Here is a 12,958-nt window from a genome sequence, read left to right on the forward strand (position 1 = left end):
AAAGCATTTCAAAGGCAATAAAAAATATATCAAACTCAAGATGGAGCACATGGATGTAACACACAGGGAGGCACATTTCAAATGTCACTGTTCTTTACACAGTGCTGTTCTGCATGAGCCCTTTGTTTTTATGTGTCCATGCTGGTTTGGTTTTGTGAGTAAAGAAAGAAAAGTAATGCTTCCAGCTGAGCACGTGCCAGAGCCCCTCTGCACTGTGTTTATCCTCAGGATTGCCAGCATAAACTAAAAAAAACTCAAAAAAAAAAAAAACAAAAACAAAACAAAAACATGACATAGCAATGTGTGTAAGGGGGTTTTCCTAAAGAAATGATACAAATAACTGCACTCTCTTTTAAGCTGACAGTAAAAGCCAAACAATAAAAGTGGATTTAATCAAAGTAACAGAAACAGTGGCGTCATAGCCCTCTCTTGCACACACACAAAGTTGCAGCACTAAGATCTCAGTGCAGCACGAGCTTTGTCCAGGATGTCCTTTCTGATTCTTGGATAATTTGGATGAGCAGCCAGAACCTGCGGACAGAAGCAAAGATGATTCACAGGATAAAAACAGATCTGATCTCCCAAACTGTAAATACCCACAGGTGTCTCACCTTATGACACACATCTAAGGCATCAACATGCCTCTTTGCTTTTAAGTAGTTGAAAGCGAGCTTGTATCCTGAAATAAAAACAGACGTTACATGGTAAAAATATAACTCTCTTAATCTCATTATAAACAGAACTGGACGTTTGATTTTGGATGACATACCAATCGTTGGATTAGTCTGATTTCCATATTTCCAAGCCAGTTCATAGTTGAGTGCTGCATCATGGAACGCCTGCTCTTTTTCCATTATGTAGCCCAGATATTCATAGGCTTTACAGCATGACTGTGGAAAAAAAAGGCAATTATTATCGAAAAGACATTTACATAAAAGACGGCCAATGCATTATAAAGCAGCACAAATCTCCAAATTAAGGGGACAAGGGGTCTGTGTAAATTGGATTGCCTTGTAAACCACATCACATTTAAGCAGCGACAATATTTTCAGGCTGACCTTGTTGTGATTGAGGCATCTCTTTAAGAGGTCCCCGGCCATGTCATACTTCCCCGAATGGATGTAGATGTCTGCCAAGAGCAACCAGCTCTTCTCAAACTCATCGGCGTCAACGATGCTCCAGTTCATCTTAGCTATGCGTTTGAGCTGGTTCCTGGCTCGGGGGGTTTGTTTTAGCATCATATAAGCTGTTGCCATGGCCAACAGGGCCGGCACGTGGTCTTTCTGAATCCAAACAGAGAATCCTGGTTGGACAGGATGAATGTGACACCTCCCCCCGCTATCATCATACATCATGAGTGATGTTACTCATGCACACCATCTCAACTTTACATACCTCGTTGTTTGCAATCTCTGTGAAAACACCCAGTGCTTTCTCTATACTGGTCTTCTGCTTAGTTGCCAGATAGCAGTAGTTCTCCAGGATGCGGAGCTGTGTGTGTCCACCCGGTGTCTGAGGCTTCAACTCTTTCAGCAGCGTCTCAGCTGTCCTTAAAGCGAGCTGCTGTGACTCCTGCTTCTCTGTGGAGTTCCTGCTCAAAGACAAGGGTGAGCACTGGAAGTAAGTCTGTTGGTTTTCCAACAAAAGAATATATACTGTAATGTGTCTAGAGGCTCAGTATGCTCCTTCTGTAACTCACCCAATTTCACCATCTAAACTTTCAAATACTTCTCCCCCAATGGTGTCATTGTCAGGGTTCAGGTAGATTTCAATCATGTTATAAACAGCATTTTGACCCCAGTCATTGTCTTTCCTCGCTTTGTTGAAGTGTCCCAGAGCATCAATTGATTCTCCCGTGAACCTGAGCAACAAGCACAAGTTCAGTCACTGATCTTAAAACGGATGCCGCATATTCCAGAGGAAACGCTCTTCCAAGCTTACCAAAGATAAAGTCCTTTGCAGTAGTTGAACCCAGGGTCAAACTTAGTCCTGGAAGAATGTTTTTCTGCCATATCAACAAATCTGGGGACTTCTTCCAACTTTCCAGCCCTCCGTAACAAGTCAATGAGACGTGACAGTGTTGGGTAGTTGTCTGAAAGCAACAGGTGTAAGTCATGGTACTTTTCATTTAGAGAAGGTCAAATCATCGTCTCACATTCACCATAAATACACTGCACCTGGTTTGCGCTCCAGGAGCTGCTGAAAGTGGAAAACTGCCTGTTCATAGTCCTGCTTCCTAAACATAATGTCAGCCATCATCTGAGGACAAAACATATGTAAGGAATAGCGTCGATACGTTTGTTCAAAAAAGCGTTATGATCAAAAGTAGGGGAGGAAAATATCTAGAACAAACCAGAGTTGCATCTTCATTGAACTGGTCATTCTTCAAAATGACGCTGCATTGCTCCTGGCATGCATCTACCTCATCTAGAGTAAGGTACAACCGTGCCAACTCCAGCATCACCTAGGAGCACAGAGAGCGTTCATTTGCATTCATGTGACAACACTGCTGCTGGAATAATGCAGGGTAGATAAATGAGACTGTTCAATTAAATCAAACTATCAACAACTAAGATCTCAAAATTTCACAAACACAAGCACCAGACTCTAAAAGACGCCAGTGCTTGTTAACCACAGCTGCAGAGAGGACACAGGACGTTTTTGATTCAGCTGCGCTGACCTTGCGATCAGTCTCACAATACACAAGAGCTTCTTTGTAGAATTTGACTGCTCTCTCATAGCCCCTCTGACTCGTGTAGTGTTTAGCGATCTCGGCACAGATCTCGGCGGCAAGCTGCTTCTGCACGGGGACAGCGTCAGGCTGCTCCAACTGCACCCGCTTCAGCACCTTGGCCTGCACATCTCGGGCCTGTACGCGGCAAAGACACAACCACATTTTGAATGCAACAATAACAGGCATCATCCTCGTCGATGCTGCAGGAACAAGTGTGAGAATACTGAAACTTGCTGCTTTGCGTTCGTTTACGTTTGCCTTTTTAGCAGAGCAGTAAGGTTTTCTTGCAAATGATCATGAAAAATATCTGATATAAATGAACCACTCACTCTCTGTAGAGAAAGTAAAGCGTCCTCATTTTTGTCAACCTTATTTTGGATCTTTGCCAACAGGACCAGGTAACGGCAATCATCAGAGAGCACAAGCAGCTCATTCACTGGGTGGGTTGAAGAAAAATGTGAAAACAGTCGATCAGTAAATACTTTATCTGAAACACAGCAGAGAGATGTTTTGATTTGCTTTACATATTCATTCACATTGCATAGCTATAAACAAGTGGTTCTCAAGTGTTTTCTGCCATGCCCCCCATCAGAAGCTGAAAAAAGTTCATGCCCCCCACCCCATGATTTTTATCAATCATTAACAATGAAAGGGGAAGCAACCAATTAAAAAAGATCTACTTTGGTTTTTGGTGAAACAAAGGACAGCATGATAGCATCAGCAAACTCATGTTTGTACTTAAGCATTATTTACATCATGTCTGCACACAAACTACCATCATGACTACATTCTCTCCTGATTGTGCTGTTTGACGTCAGGAGTTGACTGTGTGTGTGAAATACTGTGACTTCTTGAGTACCTGGCTCATGAGCCAGAGCTTCATGCAGGACTCTCTCGCAGCGCTCATATTGCTTCATCTTCATCAGCAGCTCAGCCAGGTCATAGCGCAGGAAGTTCTGTTGCTCAGTCTTCAGGGCTGCTTCGTAGTAATTTATTGCCTGTGTGACAGCAGTCTTGTGTCAACACTTTTTTTTTTCTGTGAGTGAATCATGTTTATCTTTAAATGAGTGTACAGAACAAACCTTGAGGTAGTTATGAGTCTTGACCAGGGCCTTTCCAATCTTGCTGGCTAAAGCACCATCTTTGGGGTTTTTCTTCAGAGCATGCTCATAAACTTCAATGGCTTTCTCTGGCTGAGGATAAACACGGTGAGTGGCGTCACAATTTGGTGCTGGTTTGAAGTTCTTGTAAATATTATTTGGGAAGTCTAATACGCTTCATTATTTACAAATTGTTGTAAACACCCGAGCGCTTAAGCATGAGGCACACTAGCCTGTTGAATGCTTTAAATGAAGAGCTGGGTAAAGATAAGACAGATAATTTAGATAAAGTAAAACAGCTGATTTTCTAATTATTTCTGAATAAGAATATATGTTTTCTTAAACTTTTTCTCAAGTATTGCCTGGTTGATGCTTATTTTCCTTTTACACTGTGTGGAAACTGTTAATCCTGTTTTCACCTTTATATAGCCAATATAAATACTGTGTCCCCGTCTCATACTGTAGTTCCCTCTGACCTAATCATAAGCTGTTAATTATATTTGTTAGGCTTCTTTTTAAAGGCGGTGTGCTGTTAATGATTCCCTGTGAACTAACATGCAGTGGGTGATTTTAACATGAGGGTGGTGATGATGGGGACACAGTGTGTCTAAACAATGTTGTGCAAATTGTGGATAATGTTTCATGACAAAACTTCACAGTCTAATAGCTCACTCGGCCAGAAATGCAGTCTTTTCCTGGCCCATCGTAAATGTCCTCCTCTTTCAGAAAGACCGGCAGTAGCATCATGGAGCGTTCCTTGTATGTTTTTTATATTTTACAGAAAAGCATTCCCTAAACTATTCTGTTCATTCTTCACACTGCTCCCAACTGCAGAGGGAGGTCACATGTTCCTTTTAGACACTAACCCTTCAAGGCAAAACTGATGGACTTCATTATAGCTCCAACACAGCACAGTGGAAAAGAAAATATGAATTTATATGAATGGTAAGAACAGGAATGTATAATGAAACTCATAACAGTGGTTACATTACAAGGAGGCTTAACATTTGTATAACTCATCTATTTATAATTGCTCCATCAAGGACAGCTTTTCATTTCACCTTTGCATTAGCCAATATCCAAACAAATCAGCAGCTATTGGATAAAAAAAATATCTTGTAAGACAGAGATGAATCACATCTCTCACTTACTTCTTGAATGTTAATGTAGGCATCACCGAGCAAGAGGTATGTGTGAGGGCTGGGCAGCTTCTCCACCATTTCTCTGGAGAAAAGACAGACATATCACATCACATATGGTGTACTTCATTATGCAGACATACAGTATGTCTCTACTGGTCTGAGGTTCAGTCATGCTTTACTACATCTCAGCTGTTGATACAAGTAGCATCAGAGAGCCGCACAAGACTGGAATACATCTGTGCACATGTCTTCTTTACTACATGAATGGCTTTGGTTAAAATTTGATTTGATTTACTTTATGTTTTGTGGTCTTCTAGATGCTACTACAGACAGCTGGATGAAATGCTATTATGGATGAAAGGTGCATTACGGCTGAATATCCTAGAGTCATGTATTTAATTAAGTTTTTGCCATTACTGTTCAGACAAACATTTACAATGCATTAGCTTTCAGATGGAGTCGCTCATATGTTCAGCTACGATGTTACGCCAGGTTGATTTAAGATTTCAGTATGCTTTTTTTCTTCATTTGCATCCAGATTTACTGCTCACCTGTAGCAGCTTGCATACAGACGTTTCTCTTTTCTGTGGTTCAGATATATGTCTCCCATTTTCTCCTTGGCTTGAATGTAGTAGGGCTGCTCAGGGGTAATGTTCCTGAGCATACTCAGCGCCAGCTCGGTGTCCCCCCGCAGCAGGGCCAGGTCTGCATTGGCAATGGTGACACGTAGCTCCTCAGGGCTTCCCGAGAACTCATTGATGGCATCCTGCATCACCTTCGCTGCTTCATGCTGGGATATTAAAGCCATTCATAAGTATTTACTGTACTTTTCCTTCAAGGCCAGACCATATGCAGTAACCTCACAGGAGAGTACCCTACAGCACTACTTCACGTAAGAAAACATAAAGAACAATATCTGGAACTTTAAAGGTCCAGTGTGCAGGATTTAGTGTTTCAGCATCTAGTGGTGAGCTTGCAGATTACAACCAGCTGAATACCTCTCGCCTCACTCTCCCCTATAAAGGCTGCTAAAAATGTAAGATGCCCTCTCTATAGCCAGAGTTCGATTTGACTGTCCTGAGTACTGTAGAAACATGGCGGTGCAACATGACAGATTCAGTGGAAGAAGACCTGCTCCCTCTCTAAACATAAAGAGCTCTGAGGTAACAAAAACACAATGATTGCACACTAATGAAAACAAAATAATTAATACTATATTCCATTTCAGCCAACAGATAACCCGAAATCTACACACCTTTAAATTAAACAGGATAGCATCATGTACAAGCTGTCTTCCAGCAAAACTCAGTGTCGTACCTGTTCTCCATTGAGCCACAGGGCTTCAGCTAACTCCAAGAAGACAGAGACACAGTCAGCGGGACTCAGCTCAATCTTCTTGTTCTTGGATTTGGATGAGGATCCAGCTCTGCGGACACCTGGAAGACTCATGGCCATCTGCAGCGTCTGAATGGCCTCTGTCAGCTCACCCATTTTCTTCTTAGCCTGAGCCTTGATCAGGTGGTACAAAGGATGTTCTCGGATCTGGAATGGACAAGAAGTCAAGTGCATAAGTCAAAACCTGACTACATAATCACAACATTTGTGAACTGTTGGCATTTCAGAATACAATACACACTGATATTCTACCAGCGCTGCCAATACCTTCAAAGTATAATTAAGCACTTTTACTTATTTTGCTGTGGGTCAAATAAGAGCCTGAACGCACACAGTCTCATAAACAGTTTATGACAATAAACCTGTCCATGCTGATGGTGATCTTACCTCAAAGTTATGGCTGAGGCAGAGTTCAAGAGACTGGGAACACAACGTGAAGTTACCCTGCAGCAGATGGATCTGCGCCATTAGCAGATGAGCATCTGGATGAGAGGGACACTGGTCCAGACAATGTTGTAGACTGCTCTGGGCAGCGTCAATGTCACCTGTATGAACACAGAAGCAATGCAGTTTAAAGTAGCATTTGCAAAAAAGAAAGCAAAACATATTTTAAATGCAGAGCTCACCAGACTGATATCGGACTTTGGCGAGCAGGAAGACCCCTTGAGGGACACCAGGCACAATCTTGACCACAGTATCCAACAATGTTGCACAGTGCTGGAGCTGAGGAGCAGGAGGCTGGCCCTGGGCTGGAGGCTTAAACAAGCACAGTAAAAATGTTATTTACTGCAAAGTGTTTAATGATCAGTGACATTAGAAGATGATTAAGTATGCATATCCCTATCATACTGTTCCCAAATGTGTGAAATAAAAAACACAATCATTATTAGCAAACTAAATACACAATTGCCCGAAGCTCTCTTACACTGCCCAAATTTAAGGCACGGAATTCACATTTTAAGGACCAATGGACACACTATCATTGACGAGCCTCCCAGTCTTACCTTAGTTGGACATAGTGCAAGATACTCTTTCACAATCTCCAACAGGAAGTCAGGGTTCAGCTTCTCAAAGTACTCCACTCCCAGAGGCAGACCCTGCAGGTTGGAGAAGTGTGTGTCCACTGCATCATTCAACAGATTGGTGACCTCTTCCTGGGACCTGCGCTTTTTCACTGCCAGAATGGCACGTAGGTAAAGTAGCTCCTAAATGGGTGGTAGGAAAAAAAAGAGATTAACAAAAAAACGAGAAAAGCAAAAATAAGAGAAGCGCTATAGGAAAGGAAGCAGGGAGGAAAAGTTAACAAGTGTATTCTGCACAAGACAGATCAAAGACGTCATCATAAAAAAATAAAAAAAGACTCCCAGGAAGAATAACTGAAGAGAAGCTACTGAAGACCCACAGGAGCAGCTGCTGCCTATCCTTCCAGGTGCTTTTGCTTAAAAGCATAATGATTCAAAACCATGATAAGCCTCTTCATCTAGGATTCTCTCAAGTGTCAGCATTTATAGAGACATTACCCCTGATTTTCCAATAGATTGTTGAATCTCTGTGAGAAATTCCAGCTGTTGTTCTGCATCTTCAAGGTGGCCCTCTATCAGCTGGCAACGAATTATACCTGCAAACCAAAGATATAAAAAATGTCAGATCTTCAGAGATTTAAAAAAAAAAAAAAGATGTACTGACTCTGATTGTTCTGTAGACAACTCTTCAAGTGCTGTAATACGATACCAGTCAAAGCAGAAACACTTGTCTCATCCAAAGTCATGGCGGTCTTGTACCACTTCATAGCCTCCTTGATTCTGCCCTGAAGAACCATCTGGTAGCCCAACTCTGTGGCTAAATCGGAATCCCCTGATGCCACGGAGAAGGCTCTGTCCACCATCCTAAATGTCTGCTCAATCAATTTCTCATTTCGTCCACACTATGGCAAAACAAAAACAGGAAACACCTTGCATGCTGAAATTCAATGCAAGCCAAACAACTCTTCAAAACTAAAGAGGACCAAAAGGTGCAGGATTAAGAATTTACAAAGAATACAGACAATTGTCTTACAACACGGGTGAAGGCTAGAGACATCCTGTAGAAAAGCTCTGGGTTGTGTGGTTCCAGGATCTCCAAGCTGCTGATGAGGTTTGAAAGCTGCTTTACTGACTGCCAAGGGGAATATAAAGACAGTTTCTGTAAACTGATGAGCACTTTGCCACAGCTCCATCATAAATGCCAGTATTTACAATTTCATTTGGATTCCTGCTGATGTGCATGAGTTCAAAGTATGAACATGTGAAAATGTGAACTTCACCTCAGCAATATCTCCTTCTCTACATAAAGAATGTAGAGCTAGCATCCGTAGTGCCTCCAGGTTATTTTTATCCTTCTGTAAAAGCCTGAAATATGACACAAGGTGCTGTGAATGAAGTCCATCTACTTCACTACACTTAATAAGCTTGAATATCCTTGATTGAATAGGAATAGACTATCTGATACTGGTGCAGCACTGTGTTGAGCTCCCAGACAGATAACGCCCAATATGATTTATGACTATATTCAGTATGTTATGGAAAGCCCCAAAGATTTCTTTTCCGTTAGAAGTTGAAACACAAAAATTGCTGTGGAAACTGTCAAGACATGTGGCTACACACACACACATTGAAACAATACTAATATTAATGGAATTAGAAATTGTTTTGAATCCAGTGGTCCCCCACACTCCTTGTAGTTCTTTAGATTCAGCCATTTCTGTATCATACTATATTTAGTTGTTAGTCACACAAGGTTACTCATTTCATCATGTTTCCCATTAGTGGAAATAGAGGTTCCTATGATCCCTTGTGACTAATGACTAAAACAAGGATGCTAAGAAAAGCTATAGGCTACAGCTTCATACTTTGCTTATTTGAAAGATTTCAATGGATTTGTGCTTAGCTCAGCTTGTACTTTAAGAGCTCTAAAGGAAATGATAAAATTCCAATGTGGCCATTAATGGGTTAAAACTAAAAGGAACTGTGAGGGCTGCCAAAGGATGTAAGGTATACTGTATGCTGCTTGCACCCCTCCTATGTCACAGCATCGCAATGAGGGCACCACAGTGGCTATGAACTTGGTGCAACCTGAGCAATCACTCTTCCTCCTGCTCAGAAAAGCTGAAGCAGCGAATCTTTAGAATTGTGTTAGACTTCTGCACTTTGGCTCAAAGGCCTTTTTATGCTGTCTGACACTGGCCACAGTCCAGAGGGGAGAGCTTAAACAATGGCTTAATCAGTATGCACTGGTCCAAGGCATCACGCTAATGTTTCATTTGCACTTGAATGCTGAGCCATTAGTAAAGGCAGTAGAGGCAGGCTGCACTTTTTCGGCCATCCCTGGTGGTGATTACAAATGTTTTTGCCCTTTATGAACTCGCCAGAGACACTGTACCCTTCCTTAAGATTCTTGGTCTGGGGAAGAGAGCTCAGATGAGTTTGCACTCAGAGAGATGTGACCTGTGTATGATTTGGGAGAGACCTCATAACTGCCTAATCAGTTACCTGTGTGCTGCATCTATGGTTTGCTCCCAGTCTTGAAGGCTGAGCAACAGTTTCATCTTTTTGATGAGGGCAGGCAAAAATCCAGGGAAGCTAACAATGACCTGGTTAACCATCTCCAATGCTCCCGAGTAGTTCTGACGATATTCATAGTATTGTGCCTAGGACAGAGAAAATGTCGCTTAATCATCATACAACACAAGCTGGTATAAAACATGACTATTACTTTACTTTTTAACATGAACGAAACATCTAAAAGAAATCAACCTATCAGGGAGAAAAATGTAAGCAATATTTTCACAGTTACAGCAGAATGATCCAAGTAATGTACTGTCCAAAGGAACTATAACATACAGTATATCATATGGTAAACGGAATAGCTGAAGTAAACACTAAAATACACTGCATACAGTGATAGCAACACAGACAATAAATAAAATACTGAGTCAAACACAATAAGTACTGTAAAAGCATAGAATATATGAGAAATTACAGCATTGTAACATTTTCAGATGTGGCTGAGAAGACTAGTCAGTATGGATTTGCAACTCCCATCTCACCTTTCCCATCAGGGCAAAAACATCTGTGCCTTCTTTCAGTCCCTCATCAAAGTATTTTCCAGCCTTTCTGGCATAGGCGTCTTTACCAGATGTCAAATCTATCCAGGCTTTTAGGATTTTCCCCTGAGCAACAAATATCAATCATAAAAGTGGTTTACAAAAGTGCAAATACATGACAAGCCAGAATGTCCTGCTTATCATTACAAGCAATTCAAGACTTTACATAAAAAAGCTAAAGGTAATACTGATGCATTTCTCAAACATGACAAAAATACGAATCTCACCTCTCTAGAGCCATTGGAGAGTTTGATCATTCTCTCTGTGTACTCCCTTGCCTTATCATTTCGCCCTAATAACCAGAGAAACATCCCAGCATGGTACAGACTCTTGGGAGACGCACTTTTGCGATCCTCTTTGACTTTAGCATCAAGCTCTTGAATGACTTCTCTGTCTGTGAACACAAAGACAGAATTTTACCAACAAGTGTGTGCAGTCCTTTAAAAGAGTTTGGGCAAACATTTGTGACAAGAATGAAGGGACCATGCTGCCTTACCTGGATTTGTCTTTTTTTTCTCAGCATAGACAAGGGCCATTAATGTGCACAGAGCCACATCTGGACTATCTCTTATTGTGTCAAACTCTACTGTGGCTTCTTGAATTTGACCTGTTGTACAGTAATGACATAAATGCAAACATGACAGAGGGCAAAGAGACACTGGTCTACGTAGAAAGTGGCCATGTTCTTATTTTATTTGGTTCTTTCAAGCTTACCTTGCATCAGGGTACCATAGGCATGGAAAAAACTGACGATGGGAACATTGGTGAATTTCCTCTGAGCAGCTTCTGCAGCGTTTACAGCGTGATTGAAGTACTTTTCATAGCAATAGCTCCTGATCAACGCCTGTGGAATAACACAGAGAAGGTACTGCGTTTGTACGAGTTTAAAGACGGTGATGTTAGCTAGTAAAGCTAGCAAAAAACAGTTAATACGCTCTCAATCACATGCTGCAACCAGTGTCCTTTTCACAACAGAGCAAAGTAGCATGCAAACCAAAGTTAGAAGAGGGACCCTGTGCTTATCTCGACTAGCAATATGTTAGCTAACTTTGTTAACGTTAAACAACGTCAGTAACGTTAGCCGATGTCATTTTTCACCACAGCTAATATGAAACGTTTTGAAAGGGCTGACGAAAGGTGCTGTCCAATGTACATCTTATTCTCTGCAACATTTTGCCACAGACACGTGGCTAAATTACAGTAACGTTAACTAATTTGGACTGGGTGATTCTCAATCTCATCGCCTGGAGCCTATGGTGCTGCATCATTAAAACATGCTCGCTTACCAACGCTGTCTCTTCATCCTCCATCTTGGCTAAGACGCTTTGTGCTTAAACAACAAGAGACGCGAAAATAACTCTCATTTTACATTGTTTGCACTGTACTTTAGCATAAGAATGATGTTATTGCAATTTCCTTGGTGTCTTCGCCATCTTGCACCGACTCCTTTAGCGTTGCTCGGTAACTAAGTAACAACTGTTGGGTAGGATTTTTTCCCTGACTTTACTCTTTCAGGTACCTTTTCCTGTCCTGCTGCTCGTATGTCCAACACTTTAGTGTGATAGGCTGATCAAAATCCCAACCCAAGTGTATACTATTAGTGCATCCTGTATCAAACATTTCATTGCCAAATTTTGTTGGGCGATGACTGGTAAGCAGTGTTGAGTCTCTCAGCGTTAGCAAGCCTGGCAGTCAAAAGTCAGGGCATTGAAAACGTCCGCGGACGCCATCTTTTACATGTGAGCTAGTTTCGCTTTTGTATCTCCAGGTGGCGCAGTCATACTTTTATAAAATGCGGTCGCCTACTGATACTGCTGCTACTACCACCGCTGATAAAATTACTACAATAACTAGTGGTGATAGTAATAGCTCAATAATAAAAACGTATTTTGCAGGTAAGAAAGGTGTAGGGGGAGGATGTGCGCATGTGTATTACACATTACAAGATATCATGTTTTGCGTTAAGGTCATATTGCATGTCAAAGTTAAACCTACTTTGATTATATGGAAATGACCTGTGGATTACACTCACAGTGGTTGGATTAATGTGGTCAGTAGGCTTGTTGTTGGGCTGGCGTTCTGCTTCCCAGACTACACAATTTACCCTCCTCAGTTTAGGAAATACACTTAAAGATAATGGTCACATCTAATTTTTGTTGTTGTGTAACATACATTTGCAAATTTGCACCTACTAACACATCCTTACATAGTCTACCATGCGCAGTGGAAACATGTTTCCATCCAGCCAGTGATAATTGGCGGCCCAGTGTTATGCAACACCGTGCATTGACTGTTAGGTATGAACTCTTGGTGTCTGCAGTGTTGAGTCCATGGCAGGAGCAGCCAGTGTGCAGCATAGGGTGCAACTGTTCCAGGAGAGACCTTTCCATGCCTTGTCAGATACTATTTAGCGCCAACTGTGGCACATAATCATTACTCTCTGCAG

General features: G+C 41.6%; 1 protein-coding gene across 1 annotated transcript; it reads right to left on the minus strand.

The window, feature by feature from the left end:
* Positions 1 to 288: 288 nt before the first annotated feature.
* ttc21b (tetratricopeptide repeat domain 21B) lies at positions 289 to 11,953 on the minus strand. Its single transcript, XM_041950179.1, has 29 exons — positions 11,799 to 11,953; positions 11,227 to 11,356; positions 11,009 to 11,119; positions 10,740 to 10,906; positions 10,456 to 10,578; positions 9,899 to 10,056; positions 8,674 to 8,758; positions 8,427 to 8,525; positions 8,103 to 8,295; positions 7,892 to 7,989; positions 7,376 to 7,576; positions 6,998 to 7,127; positions 6,759 to 6,916; positions 6,294 to 6,518; positions 5,528 to 5,766; positions 4,986 to 5,058; positions 3,817 to 3,927; positions 3,594 to 3,732; positions 3,064 to 3,170; positions 2,681 to 2,869; positions 2,354 to 2,464; positions 2,178 to 2,259; positions 1,942 to 2,092; positions 1,700 to 1,861; positions 1,396 to 1,591; positions 1,059 to 1,283; positions 770 to 890; positions 612 to 679; positions 289 to 531 (listed from the first exon to the last, which is right to left on the minus strand). Exons 1-29 carry the CDS (start codon positions 11,820 to 11,822, stop codon positions 454 to 456), a joined length of 3,954 nt encoding a protein of 1,317 aa, XP_041806113.1. The 5' UTR covers positions 11,823 to 11,953; the 3' UTR covers positions 289 to 453.
* Between the last annotated feature and the right edge of the window lie 1,005 nt (positions 11,954 to 12,958).

Source organism: Chelmon rostratus, chromosome 13 (genome assembly GCF_017976325.1).
Source record: "Chelmon rostratus isolate fCheRos1 chromosome 13, fCheRos1.pri, whole genome shotgun sequence".
NCBI classification, from domain to species: domain Eukaryota; kingdom Metazoa; phylum Chordata; class Actinopteri; order Chaetodontiformes; family Chaetodontidae; genus Chelmon; species Chelmon rostratus.

What these genes read in the sequence shown, in the direction of transcription:
- ttc21b (XM_041950179.1), bottom strand. Translation starts at nt 11,822, where the DNA reads ATGGAGGATGAAGAGACAGCGTTG. An exon ending in ACCATAGATGCAGCACACAG is followed by an intron (nt 8,759 to 9,898) that starts GTAACTGATTAG and finishes GTCATATTTCAG; the next exon opens with GCTTTTACAGAAGGATAAAA. An exon ending in TCAGACTAATCCAACGATTG is followed by an intron (nt 680 to 769) that starts GTATGTCATCCA and finishes TTTTTATTTCAG; the next exon opens with GATACAAGCTCGCTTTCAAC.